General features: G+C 35.8%; 2 protein-coding genes across 3 annotated transcripts; one reads left to right on the forward strand and one right to left on the reverse strand.

The window, feature by feature from the left end:
* Positions 1-2,833: 2,833 nt before the first annotated feature.
* Positions 2,834-21,028, reverse strand: LOC136816603 (zinc finger protein ZPR1-like). 2 transcript variants are annotated; one of them, XM_067072952.1, is made up of 14 exons: positions 20,871-21,028; positions 20,411-20,572; positions 18,242-18,332; positions 17,523-17,593; positions 16,528-16,762; positions 16,347-16,378; positions 15,930-15,996; positions 11,385-11,468; positions 10,866-10,942; positions 10,443-10,553; positions 9,912-10,001; positions 9,392-9,457; positions 9,035-9,174; positions 2,834-2,873 (listed from the first exon to the last, which is right to left on the reverse strand). In XM_067072952.1, exons 1-13 carry the CDS (start codon positions 20,961-20,963, stop codon positions 9,043-9,045), a joined length of 1,311 nt encoding a protein of 436 aa, XP_066929053.1. In that variant the 5' UTR covers positions 20,964-21,028; the 3' UTR covers positions 2,834-2,873; positions 9,035-9,042. The 2 variants fall into 2 exon arrangements, with proteins under 2 accessions (XP_066929053.1, XP_066929047.1); XM_067072946.1 differs by lacking the exon at positions 2,834-2,873 and having other exon boundaries at positions 8,967-9,174.
* Positions 7,656-8,961, forward strand: LOC136816621 (unconventional myosin-XVI-like). The gene has a single exon (XM_067072963.1). The coding sequence runs from the start codon at positions 7,899-7,901 to the stop codon at positions 8,715-8,717; it is 819 nt and encodes a 272-aa protein (XP_066929064.1). The 5' UTR covers positions 7,656-7,898; the 3' UTR covers positions 8,718-8,961.
* Positions 21,029-22,017: the final 989 nt, after the last annotated feature.

The raw sequence follows: 22,017 nt of genomic DNA on the forward strand, positions 1-22,017 counted from the left end.
AAGCTCTGAATAGCAATATAGTGGAATCTCAAAGCAAAAACTGACAAAATTACGTGAAATAAATGTTATCGTTTGGCCATATAACTTAAGTTTTAAATCCGTCATTATTTTGTGTAGTTGTCAACAAAAGTACTAAGAAATGACTGAAGGGTATATAACTGGTTTCCATCTCAAAATTTCATAAATTTGAGGCTACCATACAATAAAAACATCCAAATTCAGGCAACAACTACCAAGAAGTGGTGTATTTACCCCCTGATTTGCCCACAGTGACCCTGATTACAGACAATGAAAACCACAAATAACTTTCCCATTGCTCCTACTACAAAATTATCCTTGTTTCAGTGGTCAGAAATAAAATTGGTACACCACAAAACCGCTTTATGGGTGAAATAGGTCCAAAAACGATAAAAATCGCCTAAAATGGGCATTTTTACCCCCTGGTTTGTCCATTTACACCCCGGTTTTGTTAGTTTAAAGTCAGCATTGTAATCTTTCAGGATATATTACACGAAAATGAAGTTAAAACTACTTTTGATAACGTTTTAACCAAGATTAGTGGTGAAAATTGCTCAAATAAGGTAAAAACCCATAAAAATGGGCAATTTTACCCCCTGCAGCCCTGAAATAATACTAAATACTGTCTTTTTGAAATTTTTCTGATGTATTGCATCAAAGTCTATCATAACACCTAGTTTGTGTCTCATTAAAAGTTGTTTGGGTAGGTCCCAGACTTAAAAAGGGTCAAAATTTAGTTAAAATACCCAAATTTTCCCTTTTTTTCCCCAGGCAAACCTATAAAAATAATTTTTCACAACAATTTTTTGCCGAAAATAATCATCAGCCTACCTTGAAACTTTTTGCAAAGTTTCAAAGCAATTGGTCAACTGATTGACTAGATACAGCAAATTATATCATCCCTGGAATGGCATTTTCCTTAACAAATCCTTACAAAGGGTAAAAAGTACCCCCTAAACTCGGGCCCAGTATGAAAAATTGACCAGGAGTTAGCTTTGGGGACCGACCATTTCCAAAACTAGGATAGTTGAGGATTCCAAAAATGTATAGTTTATCCTGTAGAATCTTGGGTTAAGCAAAAGTGCTTATTTAAGGAGATATAGGATTTGGCTCCCGGACTATGAGTAGTCGACCTGGTTTCTATTATTCTATTATTCTATTAATCGGAAAAAAAGAACAGAGCATTCATCTTTTGATATTTCTGAATATGAGAAAAACAACCATGAAAGGAAAACCACATCGAATTCCATTCTCGATATCTTCATACTTTTGTGACCTGTTTCCGAGAACCAATCTAAAAATGATGGATACATTTTTTTCGCGGTGACAAATCTTGAAATTTAACAAGCGATACTTTTATGGACCTACCTAGTTATCAAATTAATCAGTGAACATTGAAACAATGAAACACATAAGACATAACTGGTCAAAATACAAAAAAATAAAGAAAATGAAAGCATATCTATTGAGAGAAACTATCAACACTATTAAAAAAGATTTTTGAAAAAGAAATAAAAAAGCTATTAAGCGCTTTTCTTTGTAAAAACCACTATCAGAAAAATGCACAGCTTAATAAATAAGGTTTCCAGAAAACTCAAACCGTCGCACTCTACCGTGACATTTTCTTCTGTTAGAAAAAATAATAATAAAAAAACAATTTGGCTAATAACATTGATCTATGCTCATAAATAGTGATTCTTATAGATAAAGATTCGTTTTTCAGCCAAAAAAATAATAAGTGTTTACAGAAAACTCAAATCATTACCCTCCACCGTGACATTTTCATCGTAAAAAACTAATAAAAATAATAATAATAATATGGCTAAGAACATTGATGTATTCTTATTAAAAGTGGTTCTTATAGATAAAAATGCGATTTTTGAGCCAAAAAAATTTTTTTGCAAAAATCTGCTTGAGCCATCCTTTAACTATGATTGTACCCTACTTTCATGCTAAAAATCAGAAAAAATTAATGATCCAATTTTTCACAAAGTCCAAAAAACCCGTTTTTAAGCCGTTTTTTGGCCCAAATTTGCCCAAAAAAATTTTTTTTCGAAAATCGGGCTCCGTCACATTCGAGGGTTTATGGTCATGCACCTTTGTGCCAAAAATCAGAAAAAACTAATGAGCCAATCTCGAGAAAAGCTGGTAACTAACACACTAACGAACGAACGAACATGGGTTAATTTATAGGACCTCCACCCCACCGGGGTAGGTCCAAAAAGTACTAAAATCTATTTACATAAATGAACAAATGAAAGGGTTTAATTTATTGAAGCATCGTAGCCCCCCCCCCCCCCATCGTAGGAAGATGAGAAAATTAACAAAATCTTTTACCGAATATACCTTACAAAAGTTTTCTGCCATAAGGGCCCAAAATTCAAGACTTCCGTTATCGTAAACTTTTTAAACGTTCGAGGGAGAAAATCAATACTCCATTTCGTAATGAAGAGTGTTGATGATTCGATTGTTTTGCCTTCGTTCGGTAATTTCCTTTCTTAATCGTTCTGCAAACTGTAAAAAGTCTCTCTCATCAAGCTCTTTCACATCTGTTTGAACGACAAAAATATTTTGCGTTACATCCATTTGAGTGACGTCACTTGTTCTTAGTTTCTTCAGCCTCCTATCGTCATCATGGTCGCAAACGGGATCGAATTTTCGTTTTTCTCGTCGTTTACGAATTCGATTCTCTTTTTCTCGAATCGATTCGATAGAATGCTCGTAAACAGTGAACGATTCTTCTCGATGTGATCGAAGTTCTCGATAAAAATGTTCGATATCTTTATTCATACAGCCCATTGCAAAAAAAAAAAAATTGCTGTAAAACAAAGATGCTTGGTTCTGTTGTGACTCTTCTACAAAAATAAAAGCAAGAGTAAAATTTTACGCAAACTCAAATGTTTTTCTGATAAAACAGTTCCTTAGATCGTCAATCAATCATAACATTTATATAATTAAACCGCGGGGCCGAATTCAAGATATTACTGCGATTATTTAATCAAACTGAATTTTAATCGATTCATAAATTAAAGATGAAATTTCGAATCTGTTGCTATAGTGACAAGGAGAAATGTTATTATTTTTAGAAAATTGTTCTTTTGATTTTGACATTTGGTGTTTTTTTTTATGACCCCGTTCTTTAATTTAGAAAGACTGCCCCTCAAATCACCAATGAAAATGTCAAACAAACTTCGAGGATTTCCTTTCTTCGATTCTGAAGAAGATTTTCACTTTTTCCCAAAAAGCGGCATTACATTATGAGAATTTACTTGAAATTCACCGGGGGGAGGGGGCACTCATTTTCTAAACAACGGCATGTGCCGCCAAAAAATGGCTTTCAAAATCGGAGCCTTATAGTACAGCCCTTGAGCAGTGAAAAGGTTACCCTTACAGTGCATTTTACCGAACGTCTCTGCTCTGACCCTTACAGTGTAGTTTGATTTCATATCTTATTTTGCTGAAACCACCTGAAAATGAACATGAGATGTCGACACAATATACAAAATGGGTGTGAGTTAAAACTAAAAAGATACATCAGATCTTTACTATCAGACTAGCATCTCGAGGGTCTCAAAACCTACCCTTAAGGGCGGCACATGCCGTAGGTCGGACGATACGAGTAACCCCCCCCCCCCGGGAAATTCAAGGCCAATGAAGTGACAATCCCTAAAGGTTTTCCTCTAGTTTCCGGGAACCAGGCACAGGAAAATAACGGCCAAGTCTTTCTGCTCCATCAGGGTCCACACTTTCATAAGACTGACATTTAGCAAATTGTAGTAAATCTCCTCCCTCTGACATTTTCATTAGTGATTGTTTAAAAATTAACGATTAGGCGAGGTGTGGATGATTTAAATTTTCAAAACAACACAACAATCTCGTACCCTGAGCAAAAACTGATCACTTTTTTATCTTACTTAAGAAGATGATACAACCATGAGCACTATCAAATCATAAAACTAAGCGAACTAGGGGACTGGTAACGAATTTAAACAACACAAAAATCCAAACAACCAACGTAGACCTGTGTAAGCAGCATCTATCTCGCAAATGAAAGATTTCTTTTGAAAACCAAAAGATGAAATTCAACGTATCAGAAAAACCGACGCACAAAACAAATATTACATAAATTTCATGGTCGGAACAGCAAGTTTCATGTCGGAATGAAGTAAGTGAGAATAGACAGCAAAAAGCAGCGTTGTCAAGGAAACCATTTGTTTCCGGACACTTAGAAGATACCGGTATGCGATAATTGAGAATCTCTTAGAGTTCAAAGCAATTGAGTCTCTCAGCAAGAGTACGCAACTCTTAATTCTAGTCCCTTAAGTTTCAAAGTAGAAACAACCTATCGTGAAAAGTCTTCCATACGATTCAATTTACATGTGTATTTTTTAAAGGATACACTTTGTTGAAAAGTTGATGATCCGAACCAACCAACCAATAAAGGGAAGGGACGGACAAAAACCACCATTCGAACTCAACGATTAACCCGAAAACCAGAAAGGTAAGTTGTGTAAATGAAATTTCAATCAAAAGAATAATCCAATCATTTCAACACAGAAAATTGAAATGTGTAAATGGTGTGTTTTGAAGAATTTATTTGTTATGCATCATCAATTTTATTGTAAAGTATAAAACAGTCGCAACACAGTAAGAACTCAAATATTTTCACACTTTTAAGATGTGTCGAAGAATAGTTCTAAACGTACCCTTTTTTTTAAGATAAGGTACTTTGTGATCCCTGATTAAGGTTTTTCAGGCTGGAAGGAAGGAAAGATAAAAATTTCAGTGGTTTTAAAATCATAAATATTAGATGATTGAATATCAAATACCATGATCTACTTTCAAGGGAAAGAATCTCAATTCTCGCAATTCGCGGGATGTTTTAATGAACACAGCTTTATTAATACAAGTTCGAGAATGACAACACAAGCGTTATCGAATTCCGCAACGTTGTCAAATTCTGCATCTTTTCCGCTGTAAAATTTGACAACGCTTATCTTTGAACCAAGAACGGGATCGCAGGGCGACGAACGGGGTCTCAAAGTCATGTGCATTTTGTAGAACAATGTAAAAGTAAACATTTCATCATATGATCTAAATTTTCTACCTAGAGATTTTTCACAATCATCCTTGGCAGTAAGCCTACTTTATTCAAAAAAGCGTTAACTTGATCGAAAAAGCAAGATTCTGCCTGATTTTGCTTGTGATTTAAAGATAAATGCTCGGGTAATCATAATTTTCAATCACATTCTTCGATTTGAAGCGTTGCGTAGAATAGCTACACACCCCGTGGAAGCGTTGCGAAAAATTGCAACATTGCAGGATTTCTCAGCTCTGTCATTCTATGCAACCACAGCGCGTATAAAAAACCCTGGTCTGAAAGCCAATAGTTCTGACTTAACTTTTCCCTTTGTTAATAACGATTATAAAAATCGATTTGCTCAGTTTTTGACCACGTTACAAAATATTCCTCTTAAGATTGGTTCAAAAATTGATCGGATGATCAAAAAAGTGAGCAAAACAAAATAATTTCTCAACGCAAGTTCAAGTTCGCAACAATAGAAAGAAACAAAAGGCTTCCAGACCGGAGTTTCTTATACAGACTATAATGCAACTTGTCGAACTGATACGCGAAATATTTTTGCAGATAACCTTAGTGTAATGCGAATGCGATTTTTAGAAAAATTATCTTCGTTTGAAAATTAAATTTTGCCAAGGTACTAAAAGTAAAGACTTTCCATTAAAAATGAATTCACTACTGTCACAACATTCGAATAATGAACCTCATTTATTCAAATTACAGAGATTTATTTTCGTTTTTGCATTTTAAGATTAATATCTGTTTTACTAAAAAGCATTTGAGGTACGAGTTTAAAATGTTCTTATAACAAAACATTTCACGCATCATCGCTGGGTTTTTTGTTTACAAGGTGTGCAGTTCCCAAGGTCTTGACAAACAATTTCGCAAAAAATAATGAAAAGCATCGAAAAATATTATGAAAACAAAGAAGCTGCGTGGCAATAATCTACTTTAATCTGAGTGTTTGTTTCTTCTTTCTTTTATGAGTTTGAATAGAAAGTTTGAGTCTTGGATTACAATACTGAGGAAAGCTGTATTTTGAGAGTCGGTGAAAATAATTTTTGAAGAACAGATAGATAAAAATTATCAGTACAAGGAGAACAGAAAACAACAGAAAATGGCAGAACCGATCGACTACATCGAAGGAGCGTCCATTTTAAAAACAGTGAAATATATTTCCAAATGGAAGCAGTTGATCGACAAGAAGCGACAATCAACTTGTTACTCTGATGATTTCGACGCCAGCGAAAGCGAAGCGGATCAGCCAACGGAACAGGAAATGATCGAGTTTTTTCAGACCTTCAAGAAAGAATTATTTCAAAGACAACAAGGTGATGTGGTGACCAACGCAATTGGCGAAGAAGAAGTTTTAAAGGAAAAGGAAGATGTTGATATGCTGCAAGTTGAAGATTTAATCCGTGATAAGGGCTCCAGGCACGGCCGCGCGCGTGCAAATTCAACTTTTCAGACGGTCAAATATATCGGCCGCTGGATGCGAGCAGTCGATAAAAAGTCTAAAGAGCCGGGAGCCGAGATGGACATTTTGGATGAAGAAGAAGACGAGGCAGACGAGGAAGAAGTAGTTCGCTATTTCCGCTCGCTCGAACTGGATGATGCGCCAAATACGAAGAATTCGTTATCGACACCAGAGGCGGTGGAGGGTGGAGGAGAGTTGGCGGGCGAGAAGCGAGATGTGGTATTGAACACAGTTCGTTTCATCGTGCGATGGATGGATCGAGTGGAAGCGGACAAAAAGAAAACGAGGAATAACTCTTTCTAAAAAAGAAAGATTTTTTTTAAAGATATGGAACAAGTCTTTTTTTTAAATGACAGTATACTCTGATATGGAGAAAACCTCAAAAGGCAACTTGTTATTGAGAAATACAAACGAATCAGTATTTTTTTGATTTTATAAGAAATTTCATTATTCAGTTATGTAGAGCTTTTGTCGATTAATGAAATATGTAAAGTAAAGCGAAAGAAACTTTACAATTTTTCTTGAAATTTTACTGAAAACTACATTGAACGGGACAAATTTAGGCCTGCTGGGATACCACTGAGAAGTTGTTGCAAAATTTCAATCCTTTTCAACTATTGTTTGATATTTCAAAAGGTGAAAAATAAATTTTTAAGCAATCTGTCCGTGGAGTATCATGTGAGTTATTCAGAAAATTTCGCATCGATTTATTTATTCATGACTATAAGACATGGTGAATCGATTAACAAAGCATTTTTATTAGAAGAACGTGTGAAAAACTAAATATTGTCATACTAGCTCGCAAAAGTAGTTAAGAAACCGCAAAAATTGTCTTCGAGTTAGAATTTAAGGGCCTAAGGATAGTCTTAGAATTATTTGGCTCTATTTTGAAATTTCAAACACGATTGCCGAACCTTATCAAGGTTTATGTTCTTAGAGCATGTAGATGTTTTGAATAATAACTTATTTTCTTATAACCAAATGACAAATACACTATGAATGACGTCACAGTAGGGGGACGAAAACATTGCGGTTACATGAATCGAAGGTTTGAGGAATGAAGCAAATAAATTTGAAAAGGAAGAACTTGCAAGGGTATACGTCAAACGTTTGACATCTTACAGAAGTAGATTAGATAGTCCAATCGAAGTGATAGATTGGATATTTGCAGTGGTTTTGACTGTTGAAAAGCATTACATTTCTATCGGAAAACAAGCTGGTGAAAGCTAAAAGAAGGTGACAAAATATTAATCAAAAACCTCTACCGAAAGAGATAAATGGCACTCTCATAACTTTTACTAGCTGAACATACAATAAAGGAAGATGCCGTCGATATACCAACAATTTGAACGAGCCTTAGAAGAGGAAGATGTCACACAAGCTAAAGTGTTCTTGTATTACCACAAAGCCAAGATCGACATTGACAAGAAAAGTCCTAAGGACGGAACGACCTTGCTTCACCGTTTCTGTCAGAAGGGGTCATTGAGTGTTGTGCGATTGTTAGTTGACCATGGTGCATCTATTGAACTTGAAGATAGTGAAGGAAACACAGGTCTTCACTTTGCATGCATGAGTAATCACTTCCAATTAGTTCGTTTACTTTTAAACGCATGTGTGAATGTCTTTGCTACCAATCAGAATGGAGATACACCATCAGACCTAGCAACTGATTCGCCAACCAAAATATTGGTGGAAATGGCAATGTCTTTAAACTCTGGCGCAAACCAAATCATGACATTGGGTCGCGTTCGAAAAAATAAAAAAAATCCACTACGAAGGAGAGCAAATTCAAAACGAGGCCAACATGACGTCACTAATCACCATGGGAATATTGCAGACGATACAAAAAAGACGAAAAAGATTCCATCTTTCCGTAAAACGAGACGTGGTTCCGGTCCCATTGGGCTGTTCCGCATTAAGAAAACAAACGGAGAACAGAGAGACAGTCCGAGAATTCACTTAAGACGATCGGCCAGTGCCAAATGGTCAGACCTCCAAGCAGTGAGACGTTCTGTGAGTGAAGCAGATCTTTACAAAGATAACAAAAGTACAGATGAAGTTGATGAAACCAAGGTTGTAAGGAAAATACAAAAAGTCAATAATTGTGAACAAATCAATTTGATTGGTCTAACCATTTCGTGACAATTCGAACAAAATTTGGCAGTTTACAAGAGCTGAGATGTAGCGAGATAGTAGTGCTGAAATTCGAAAGTAGTTATGTTCTCTTGTACTAAGGCTATCAATTCTAAAGTTTACAGACATGTTTTTCGGATTGGATCAAACGTGTGAATTAATTGTCTCAAAACGAAAGAGGGGATATTTTTCATAAAATACCAATAAATGCAAAGGAGGTTGTAAGCTGTGGAACACAATAAGTTACACCGTATCATGTTATATATAATTTTGAAAATAAAGTTCTTTCGTATCAAAAAAAGCAACAAAAAATAATTCAGGCATACATTTTGTGTCATTCATCTTCGTCTTCATCTGTATATTTGTAAATTTTCATATCCGCGATTCCGAGGTCCAGCTCTTGTTCCGCAGTTCGGTCATACTTTTCTACGGTGAGGTTAGGGTCTGGATCAGGTGCGTACAAATTCTGTCAAGGTAAAAATAGTGTTTTTTTGATAACTAAACCTAAGATGAATATTTTTTCAAATGGATCTTTGTAAATGTAAAGGTTTTAGTTTTTCGGTTAGACAGGAGTCAGGATTGGGAAAAACGAGGGGTCAAGACCTTCAAGGATACTATGCCCTAAAGGTTTTGTATCCTTTCTTGTATTTGACTACTTGACTGTTCGAGGAGTATTGTTCTACCTGAACATGTGAATTTCCAACAGGGTCATCAAAAACAAGCGTCACGAATAATTTCCCATCAATTATCTGAAAATAACAAAAATATGATCTAAGCTTTCCTCCAGCAAAAAAGTTTTTGTAAGATTAATCGAAAAGAAAACGACACCGAAATTTTAAAAAGATCTCAAAATAAACCACGAGCAATGTACATTCTGCGTGGAAATATATTGAGAATTTTGGCTACTTCCTCGTTTGAATAAATTTGAAGTTCGGGCGAGAAAGTCGCATTTTGGCTATCTGTTAAATATAATCGAATATTTCAATTTGGGAGGGGTTAAGTCTAAAGTCTAGCGTTAAAACTCTTTCCAACTAAGTTAGCTTCCAAATCTTTTGTAGCTATAAGATTTCGTGAGGATTTCCCTTTCTTCTGAAATATTATGACCTTAATTGAAAATCGAAAGATTTTGGAAACTACACTGGAGCTTATTTTGCGTGATACTTAAAAATCAAAACTGGAAATGGTCCCCTCATAAAAACAAACCTGTTGTATTTGATCAGTGATCTTTGTGACTTTTGTTTTCTCTTTATCGCCCGCACTGTCACCGAACGCGAACGGGTTGATACGGCCGACCTGTGGCAGATTGGAATGTAAATTAATTGTAATCACACGTGCAAACACAAACAGGTTAAAATTTGTTCGAAATTATGCAAAACATTGGAGTTGTTTTGAAGTTGTTTTGAAGAGCGTTTTTCAGTTTATGAAAAGATCACTGTCAAAAAGAAGAGATGACAAAGAGATGAAAATCTCAGTGGTGAAAATAAAAAGAAGCTACATATAAGAACAAACTTTATCAGAACATAAGGTTTCGATGGCCAAAATATTAAGAACAAGTTAAGAACATTTTAAGGCTTCGCTGACTCTAAATACCCGATTTCTTAGGAAATTACACAAAGATAATCATAAAATGGTGAAAAGTACATTATCAGACTACTTTTAAGCTTTTAACTCAAAACGTTAAGAACATCCAAAGGCCACCAAATAGATCCAAAAAGCTTAGTGGAAAATTCTTACGCCAGTTTTGATATTATTGAGCAAGCCTTCGATGGTTGTGAACCTTCCGGCGTCGCTTGAATGTGATAATTCCATATCTAGCTCAGGAATCGATACTATACATGTCTCCGACTGAAAGAGAAAAAAGAGACTTGTCGAGTAAAGATTAAGGAAATAATGATTTTTTTCTAGAGACTTCTTTTTCTATAAAGTCCGATACATTTTGACTTTGTCTCATTTGACGCACTTTCGCTTGGCTTCTTTATTCAAGGACTATAAAAAGGGCTTTAGTCTAATCATCTTTCTTGGTAACTTCTGAAATCTGAGGATGAAACTCTTCTCGTGTGTTCCTAGGCTTAAGTCAAATTCAGCCTCGTGTTCTTATAGAAAAGCGTGAAGGAGTAAAGGTGCATACCACAATCTTGGAAAAGTAAAGAGTTTTACCGTCAAAACATCACGAGATAAGTCAGTTGGGTCGGTCAGTGTTAAAGATATTTTCGTTCCTTGATCCTCTATCCCACCTGAAATAAACATGAACAGAAAAATGAATACGTCTACAATTTCATATGACCTTTTCGCGAAAATAAATGTCTTGGAATCGGGAAAGTTTATGCTTGCGAAAAATTCTTGAAAAAATAGAAAATCTTTGAAACTTCAAACTTTGCATAAAAAATAACATTTATGGTACTTTTAAGCCTGTCAAAAGCCTAATTTGTCAACAAAAAATAGTTTTAAAACCAACCCAAGAAGTATTTGAGCTATTTTTTCATGTGAAAAGCTTCATTTTTATGTCATCCTTCGTAAAAGTTTATGCTCCCTAAAATATTTTTTCGTCAATTCGCGAAAGTAAATCTCGTAAAAGTTTACGAGAGTACGAAAGTACGAGTACTTATTCGGGCAACAACAAATTATGTACTAAAGATAAAGCATGTTATTCGAAAATGTAAACAAAACTCGACAAACCTCCCGCTTTGATTTCGTTTGATTTTTCTCCACAAGCTTCACAGTTCGATGACATGATGACAACTTCTTTAAAATGTGGGATTTCTATCGTTTGTGTTTAGGTTAAGGAAGAAGTTTCAAAGTTATTGATACTAGCAAAAATGTCGTACAATGAGTCGAAGTACGAAACCCTCCTGGCATATTGTCTGGTCATGACGAATTTGGTTGTTTTGAGAGGAACGAGACATAAGATAGTCAGAAGATGAAATTGAATTCAATACTAAGACCGGTACACCTTGTTCAGCTACCACAGCGAAACTATCAACATTGCTATGTACCTTTCCTTTATTACTGATGTCTGGATTTTTCGTCAACATTAAAAAACAAATCTCCTATTCTCTATCCTTCTCCTATTCTGCGCTTCTTATGGTTTTTCGGCTACAGATTACTCAGAACCTAGCGCCCACATTCAAGTCCCTTCGTATCGCAACTCTACGGTGGCCCGTATATGCAAACATATTATACTAAATTACAAACACTATCAACTAAAATGCAAACACTAACAACTTAAATGCAAACACTTTCAACTAAATTACAAACACTATCAACTAAAATGCAAACACTAACAACTAAAATGCAAACACTTTTAACTAAATTGCAAACACTTTCAACTAAATTGCAAACACTTTCAACTAAATTGCGAACACTTTGAACTCAAATTGCAAACACTAACATCTTAAATTACAAACACTAACAACTTAAAATGCAAACACTTTTAACTAAAATGCAAACACTTTTAACTAAAATGCAAACACTTTCAACTCAAATTGCAAACACTAACAACTTAAATTACAAACACTAACAACTTAAAATGCAAACACTTTTAACTAAAATGCAAACACTTTCAACTAAAATGCAAACACTTTCAACTCAAATTGCAAACACTAACAACTCAAATTGCAAACACTAACAACTTAAAATGCAAACACTTTTAACTAAAATGCAAACACTTTCAACTAAATTACAAACACTATCAACTAAATTACAAACACTAACAACTCAAATTGCAAACACTAACAACTTAAAATGCAAACACTTTTAACTAAAATGCAAACACTTTTAACTAAAATTGCAAACACTTTCAACTTAAATTGCAAACACTAACAACTTTAAATTGCAAACCCCAACAACTTAAAATGCAAACACTATCAACTTAAATTATTGTTATTATTATTTTTATTGTTATTGTACAGATTGTACAGTTCGAGGAAACTGACCGGGGAACTTTGCCTGACTGCTTAGTCGGTATAAATAGCCAGAAAAAGCACTCCAGGCACGCTCCACGTTCATATCAGGATGGAAGCACCCGTTCTCGTCAGATCACGGAAGTTAGCTTAGATGGGGGACCGCCTGGGAACTCCGGTGACGAGGAGCGGTGGTGGAGGTTTTTCTTCCAGTAATGCTATACTATGCTTTTGAGTGGTGGTGTTTTACTTTTGCACCTTTATCCAAGTCTCAAGAATGCTCTAAGGGGTCGTTAGAGCTCACTAACAAGCCCTCGCACCCCTGAGAAAATTTCCCAAGCAGTTAGCCTAGTGGTCCAAAGTTCAGGCACTGTGGATCCCCTGATCGAATCCGATCCGGTTCAGGTCTATTTGGAAATTTTTGACCAGGTTTTAGTAGGGGGAATTTTGTTCGATTTTTTGGAATCGCTTGACTGTTTTGTTAGAAGCACTTGTTATACATTTTTGGAAAGCTAAAGGGTAGGGGAATCGAAATTACTATGTTTCCAATTTTTTTTCGGACACTTTGGTGTGATTTTCGGACAAATATGACGGTCTCAGGCAAAAATCATAGGGTTAAAAATTAATGAAAATTTTAGCTCGAGAAAACAGAGACCTGTTGTATATTTTTGGAAAGCTCTCAAAAAATTAAGATTAGAGATATATTGCAAGTATAGGTGATTTCTGTACCTAACTCGAGATATTAACCCTTGAAAACCGTGTTTTTCAGCCAGAAACAGCTATTTTGTCCAGTTTTTGCGCTTTTTGAAGCTCAATATCTCGAGTTAGGTACTGAAATCACCTATACTTGCAATATATCTCTAATCCTAATTTTTTGAGAGCTTTCCAAAAATATACAACTGGTCTCCGTTTTCTCGAGCTAAAATTTTCATTAATTTTTAACCCTATGATTTTTGCCTGAGACCGTCATATTTGTCCGAAAATCATACCAAAGTGTCCGAAAAAAAATTGGAAACATAGTAATTTCGATTCCCCTACCCCTTAGCTTTCCAAAAATGTATAACAAGTGCTTCTAACAAAACAGTCGAGCGATTTTACAAAATGCCCTCTACTATTTTGATATTTTATGTTTTTTTGGGTGTAGATTCCGAAAAAAGTGGTCCGAAGTCCTGAAAAGTTCATGGAAAGGCTCTAGAGGGGGGGTCAGAACTCGTACTAGACCAGCTTGGAGCCCCCCCCCCCGGTGGGATGGAAAGCAGTGAGACGTTTCTACAACTCGTGAACCACTTGGTGCTGACGTACACCTTCAGCCAAGTCTAAAAAATACTTTGAGGGGTCCCTATTGAGCTCTGGGCCAAGTCAAGCTAGCGAAGGAATGACATCCCTCAGAAATTACACTAGCGCCCGGCTGGATGTTGGCCCAGTTCGCCCAGCGGTATAACGCGTTGGGTTCACGTACTAGGGATCCCCAGTTCGAATCGGGTCAGGGTCACACTTAAATGTTTTATTCAGGTTTTGATGTTTTTTTGGGTGTAAATTCCGAAAAAATAGGTCCGAAGTCCTGAAAAGTTGACGGAAGGGCGCTAAGGGACCGTAAATGACCCCCTCCACTAGCGCCGGACTGGGTGGATATCACGACTTGAAACTTTCTGGAGACGTCGAGCACATCGAAAGGGGAAAGCATGCCAAATTTCATTGTTCCACCGTCACTGGTCGCCGGGCTACGGGCCGCGAAAGGTGCGCTGCAGGAAGTCCCCGTAATAACGATTGCCAGGCCGTACGGCGTTTTCAGCCGGTCAAACTGGCCTTGAGGCATCTCTACCAAGTGGAGAACAAGCCTGCAAAATATCTAAGACGTAGCACCAAAATTGAAGACACAGCACCCGATTAATTTTGCCTTAAGTCGGTCTGGACTATTTTCAGAATTGGTACAGCGCAAGACAGTGTTCCCCTTTAATCCGCAATTCAATTATCGAAAGTTTATATGGTCTGTCCAAAGATTTATTATACACTGGATAAACGACTCATAAAACGATGGAGAGCGATCATTGTATTTCCTTTGTTTCAGAAAACAATTGATGTTCTAGCTTTGTCCGCAAAGGACAACTGTCATGGCGGCTCGAAGATGTCTGATTTATAAAAATTAGACAAGAAACCCAGCCAAAATGCTTATAGTGACACAAAATTTTCAATTGGAAATATCTTTCCAAGACTGTTCCGAGAAGAGCTGAAATTAACATACATAAGACTTGAGTGTCTTGGCTCCACTGTGGTATGAAAATCCTTTGGAGGCACGTGGTGGCAAGGTGGTTTTTTTGAGGTTGAAGTTTGAAAGTTTCCGGTGTCAACATTAAATTTCTTATACACAACACGTCTTTTGCATCTTTCTCATAGTTTGAAACGTCATAACGACTTATAATTATTAATTAAGTGGAAGAATCTGACTCTCACAGGAAAGTTTTAAGTCTCTTTTGGGAATTGGATGAGTGATTTTCGATAAGAAATGCAATAAAAATGCTTCGAAAATTCATTTAATGAGGGAAGGAGAGTGAACAATAATACCATTACTGCGGACATAGCTAGTACACGAAAATCAGCAAAAATCTGTTACTTGTATATCCAGTGTATAATAAATCCTTGGTCTGTCCGGCCTGCCTTGTCATACGGTGTAAGTTCCACGAAGAGCCCATATAATGCGCATGCGTAGACTAAAACCGCAAGTCATTATTACATGCGATATACAAGGAGAAGGCCTGTCAGCCTGTACCCTGTGTCCTGTATCATATTTTTCAAAGTTTTCGTTTGTGTTTGCAATTTATAATTCGTTAGTGTTTGCATTTTAAGTTATTATTGTTTGCATTTTAGTTGTTAGTGTTTGTAATTTCAAGTTGTTAATGTTTGCTTTTAAGTTGTTAGTGTTTGCATTTAAGTTGTTAGTGTTTGCAATTTGAGTTAAAAGTGTTTGCATTTTAGTTGAAAGTGTTTGCAATTTTAGTTAAAAGTGTTTGCAATTTTAGTTAAAAGTGTTTGCATTTTAAGTTGTTAGTGTTTGTAATTTGAGTTGAAAGTGTTTGCAATTTAGTTGAAAGTGTTTGCATTTAAGTTGATAGTGTTTGTAATTTAGTTGAAAGTGTTTGCATTTAAGTTGTTAGTGTTTGTAATTTTTGTTTGTGTTTGTATATTTTAATATCTTTGCATATATGGGCCACCGTACAACTCTGCATAAACCAAGAGAAATGCATCCCATCCATGTGTACCTGGCTACCATAGAGAAATCTTATTTTATACTTTTACCAAACAAGGATCAGTTTGAAAAAGATACGTAACATTTTCATCTTGGTGACGACTGGTGTTCCACAGCTGTGGCAATTCCCTGGAAACTCGTACACCTGTCAAAATTGGCCAATAAAAGAAGGTTCTAGTAAAATTGAAACTCAACACAAGAAGAAGCTCTTTACATTCAAAGGATGTATTTATCAGTTAATTATGTTGAGATTTAATTTAAAAAGACTAAATTTGAAAAGGATTTCAACCACTATTTTTAATGATCGTCACATTTCGAGTGAATGGTATATAGGAGTATGATTAGCTTAGCATTTTTGTGCTAAACCTAAATTCATGTAGCAAACCGGTTGAAAAAATTAGGTTAATTGAACAAGTAGTAAAGCTGTTATCCGGTCAATCACCAAAAAGTTTCAAGGTATCGCGGCATGTGTTAGTTGCTGTTTTTTCTACTGACCTCTTCAGGCGCTAATTCTTTTTCCGTCCTTTCTAAAAAGTAAAAAATAAAAAAGTTAAGCCAACTATTTATTTTCTATTTCTAAGTTCTTGTCAACTTCAAGAGAATCATTAGTTCACTGTTCGACAAAAACACAGGGGCCAGAAAAACGTAAAAAATCAAAGTGTCATAGCTCACGTACCTTCTTCTTGTTTCTCCATTTCTTCCGTTAGTCCAAGTTGTTCCGATTGTTCGCTCGTGCGTACGAACTGCGTGACCATCATAGCGGGATCTTGTTCAGGTGCGCGAGGGTTTTCAATGAAGGAGTTGCCAGAGATATCTTCAAGTATCAACGTAAAAGGGATGTCACCACTCTTGTATTTATCCAGGATTGAAATAATTTCACTTATCTTTTCAGCTAACACCGGTTCCATGATCTACGGGAGAAGAAATCAGTAGAATAATATTACACATCCAGGACATACGATTCTGTACTACGATCAGATATTCTTAATAGACCAAAACATGGCATTGTATACATCACTATCAAGAAAATAACAGCTATTTCGTTTTTGCGGAACGAATTGGTTATCTTTTAAACTGTAGTTTATTTCATTTCTTTTATTTGCTTGATGGTTATGCAAAGCTCCTTATAGTTGTGCACCATTCAAACGCCTGCAAACCAGTAGCGTGATGACAGGGGGCAGAGGGGCAGAGGGGCAGTGCCCCGAGGGGCAGTGCCCCCCAGCAGCCAATTCTTTTTGGGGCGCCAAAATACAAAGGGCGCAAAAAGACGCCTCTGATTACTAATTACGGCGCTCCTTTGCTCTTTTACACCTTAGATATGGCAGTTTTCAGCCAAAAAGAGAGAAAATACCCCATGTTTTTCGTGCTCGTTTCGCTCGCGTAATCTTTACAAAGATATTTATATTTCAGAGGGCCGCTAGAATCATAATATTAGAAATTTGTCTCCCCAGTTTGCCTGAATTTTGTGGACCCACCACGCTACTGCTGCAAACTTGATATAGGTAGTAGACAGTTGAAATCACCCCCTTTTCTGCTTAGAAGAATATATAACACCAGTATCTGATACTTTGTTTCCAGCAGACCAAACATGTAGAAAACGTTGCTAATATCCCTATTCAGAGAAAAGATTCAACATGCTAACTGAACGCATAAAAGCAACTCCGTATTTACCTTTCGTACAGGTTGTTGTTGTTCTAACCCATCAATGGCCGTCTGTAACATCCCTTCTATCGTTGTCAAAGCTGTAGGAAAATAGGTAAAAATGGTCAAAAATTAAGTGAGATTAAGAACATTTTAAGACCTTTTTTAGGCTAAACCCAAAAAGTTAGAACATCCGAAGACTTCAAAAAAAATTGAATGTTCTTATAAAAAAACCGTGTAGTTAAAATCCTCGTTAAGGTATAAAGAATTCTAAGATGAGTTAGATCGTCGCTACATGGCTTCACCCCCCCCCCTGCTCGCAGGGGGGGGGGGTTAAAAGGTCTCAGGGCAACTGGTACCTACAAATAGTCTTTGGCCAGGGGCCACCTACTGAGCTAGGGGGGACCTAATTTTTTACATAATGAACTAACCTAACCCTTACCCTAACCTGAATTTTCTTTTGTTTGCCTTTAAGTAGCTATTTTTAAAACTGTTGTATTTAATTACACTTGACAAAAAAGAAAGTTTTTCTAGAAGTATATCTACGATTTCAATTTTTAGCTTTTTTCGATTTTTGAACTTTTAGGGGCCACCTAGAATATTTTTCCAATAGGGGCCACCTAAATCCTAGGGGGCACCTAAATTCTTAGGGGGGCCTAGGACCTGCTTATAAGCCATGTTGCTGGTTTATTTCATGTAACAAAACAGACTGCAATGAAATCACAGAAAAATAGATTCTTCTATCATACCTCCTTTTGATGTGAAAGCAGGAGCTTCGAAATCAATTTCGTCAATACGGAACATGGCTGAACTTTGCCGAACCACCTGTCTCGATAAATCCTATAAGAAACAAGCAACATGCTGAATGGACCTACCTGATGATGAAACTTAAATAGCAATAAGGAGAAAAAGAATCATTAAGAAAATATAGCGCTTAGCGAAAATGCATTAAATTTCATCATTGATTGTTGATGGGGGGAGGTGTTTAGGGAAAAAAGAAATAGAAAGTTCCGGTTGCAAAATTGCAAAAGCATATTTCCGGCATTTTCGGCCGGAAAAATATTTTTTTGAAAATCGGACTCCGTCACATATTGGGCATTGCCATTTTGCATCATTGTGCCGAAAATTAGAAAAAACCAACACATCATCACACCCGGTTCTACAATATATGTAGTTCTGTCAATTGGTTGAAATCTACAATATATGCAGGGGGGGGTCAAGCAGTTAGTACAAGACATCATGCCTACTAAGTGATTCTTTGGAGGAAAGAGGCCACACCACCACCCTTTGACAGTTAGTATGAAATATACTAAGTGATTTCAAAGGAAATTCACTAAGGACCACCCCTTAAAACCTATCAAACGAGAGTGTGATATTTACTTTTTGTCAAACCATGTTCCCAAAATTGTTTTGAAACAGTTATTGATTTGGTATGATGAATTAAAATGAATCAAAAATTTTATTTTAACACAACGCTGTACAGCGATATATGTACAAGAGTTTCAAATAACGAAGTACTTCTCAATTGATACAATAATGAAACACCGTAAACCAAAAACATAAACATAATATGTAGCGTTCAATCAAGGCAGAAAAAAATACTTTTTCATGATCATTTAAACACAAAACTTTTCTTAAGTACAGGGAATTACCCTACGAACATTAGGGGAAAATCAACTGACTTTTTTCTTTTATTTATCAATCTATAGTTAGGGAATTCCCCTGATATAGTGTTTAACTAAAGGGTAATACCAAACAAACTCCAAAGGGGAAGACTTAAATGTCTTAGGTTCTTTGATTTCTCTTATGGAGGGGGATTTCCCTGATTGCTTTTAGTATTTATTTTTAATATTTTTCTAGAAAAGGTAAAAAAGTAGCACTTAGTATTCATTTGTACTAACTGTTTTCCTAGATTTTTTACTTGACACCACCCTAGCAGTCACTTAGTACCATCAAGTACTAACTGATTTTTGAAAATTTTGTAGGTATACCACCACGGTACTAACCGGCATGATGTCTTGTACTAACTGCTTGACCCCCCCCCTGATATATGTAGTTTCTGATAGCACAGAATCTACATATTCTGTAGTTTCTAGAATTTCTACGTATTTTGTAGAACCGGAAAAGATGGAGTATTGCTCCACATATAGGTCTATATTGTATAAACCACAATGAGTTATTTAGCGTTCTTAGTATATAAAGGATGAATCGCTAAGGGCGGTTCAGTCACTTTTTGGTTGGGGTTGTGGATGGCGTAATCCTGGGGAAATGACTATCTAGACAGTTAGGGTCAGGGTTGGAGCCCGAAACTAATTCGAGCACGCACTATATAGACAGTTAGGGTCAGGGTTGGAGCTTGAATTTAACCCGAGCACGCACATAATTAAAATCGTTGACACTTCTACTTATTTGGTAGATTCTGGAGTGATTTTGGCCTGTTTTAAAACATTACGTCACTATTAGAATCTTCTAAGATATACATATTATGTAGTTTCTGATAATACAGAATCTACACATTTTGTAGATTCTAGAATTTACAGAACTACATATATTGTAGAATCGGGTTGTGATACTGGCCTGAAAAAACTAATGAGCCAATCCTGAGAAAAGCTGGTAACAGGCGGACGAACGGACGGTCATCGGTTAATTTATAGGACCTCTAAGGTAGGTCCAAAAAGTTGAAAGATTCATTTAAATTCAAATTACATAACCCAGGAATTAGGAATATTCTAAATAAACACATCAATTAAAATCAATATACAATGTATACTTCATATTAAGATTCAGGGAACAACAATAAGAACCAAAAAAGAGAAAAAAGAAATTTTACGACCTTCTTAAACTTCGTAGAAAACTATTAAATTCTTTTTAAAAAGATCTCACTAACAATAACAGTTTAGACCAGAGAGGCTGGGTACCTTTGAGCCATTGATTTTGAGTTTATACTTGACACCCTTCTTCTGTATTTCCGAAGCTGATTTGATTTCATTATTTTTTAATCCACAATGCTCACATTCAAAAGATGAAAGAATGACTTCTTTGAAGAATGGAATCCTCGTAAGTAACAGACGTGTAGTGCCCTGGAAATGAAAATGCATTCTTTGTTGAGAAACTTCAAATTTAGATCAAAGAATTTCCTTCGTTAACAAAGTCAGGAGGAGATAAGTCTGAATGGTAGACCTTTACAAAACCTCACGAATCCGTTAGTGGATGCCAGCAGCCTAGATGTCGAAAAACTAAACTTTAAAGTTCTGTCTATAATCTTGGTTTAAATTCGTTACTTTTCATTTCATGAAACCTGATTAAATTTGAGAATACTCAAGTTTAAATCTTAATTGTGAGAAAGTTTGAAAGTACTGAAGTAGCAAGACTTCTTACATTTTCATGACATTCCATACACAAACTTTCCAGTTCAGTGATTCCACTTTCACTTTCTTCTGCAGAAATCTCCTTGAAAATAGGTTCTGTCATCTTTTCTTTATCCTTTTAATTTTACTGTGTTTGACGTTTTTTTGAGAAAAATCTAAAGAAACAAGTGTAAAATATCTGGACCATAGTGTATGCAGATATAGAATTAAAACTCAATGGAGGATTGAAGCCATTTTACTTTACTGAAAATTCAAACTCTAAATCCCTTACCAGTATCCACACTACTACGAATTCGTCAAAACAACGATTTTCCTTCTAAAATACAAGGAACAATTTACATTCTAAAGTAAACAAGCAACATGCTGAATGGACCTACCTAATGATTAACAGAATCGAAAAATAAGAAAAAAGTGACAATAATTGTACAAAAATTCAGAATCGAAAAATAAAGCTTGTGTGTTGAATAATGTAAAATGGTAAAAAGGAATTTCCCCAAATACGAAAATCACTTTAACCATTCAGGCCCAAAAAATCTTTTAAGCTGGCCCAAATTTGCCCAAAAAATTTTTCCTTAAAAATCTGGCTCCGTCACATTTTTGGCATTGTCATTTTGCATCATTGTGCAAAAAGTCAGAAAAAAATAATGAGTCAACTTTTAGAAAAGCTATATCTTCTTATTTGGTTTAAAGGGAATTTCCCCAAAATACAAAAATCCCGGAATTTTCCGGGAAAACCACTTCAGCCATTCTTTAGAGAATCTTGCCCTCCATCTTTGTCCAAAAAATCAGAAAAAAGTAATGACAGGATTTTGCAAAGTCCAAAAAACCCTATTTTTAGGCAGTTTTTGGCCCAAATTTGCCCAAATATATTTTTTTTCGAAAATCAGGTTCCGTCACATTTTAGGCATTGCCATTTTGCATCATTGTGCAAAAAATCAAAAAAAATAATGAGTCAACTTTGAGAAAAGCTAGATATTTTCTTATTTGGTTAAAGGGAATTTCCCCAAAAATACGAAAATCCGTTTTTTAAGGCGAATAAGAATTTTCCGGGAAAAACCACTTCAGCCATTCTTTAGAGAATCATGCCCTCCATCTTTGTACAAAAAATCAGAAAAAAGTAATGACAGGATTTTGTCCAAAAAACCCTATTTTTAGGT

This window comes from Clytia hemisphaerica, unplaced genomic scaffold (genome assembly GCF_902728285.1).
Source record: "Clytia hemisphaerica strain Z4C2 unplaced genomic scaffold, Clytia hemisphaerica genome assembly, whole genome shotgun sequence".
Taxonomy (NCBI): domain Eukaryota; kingdom Metazoa; phylum Cnidaria; class Hydrozoa; order Leptothecata; family Clytiidae; genus Clytia; species Clytia hemisphaerica.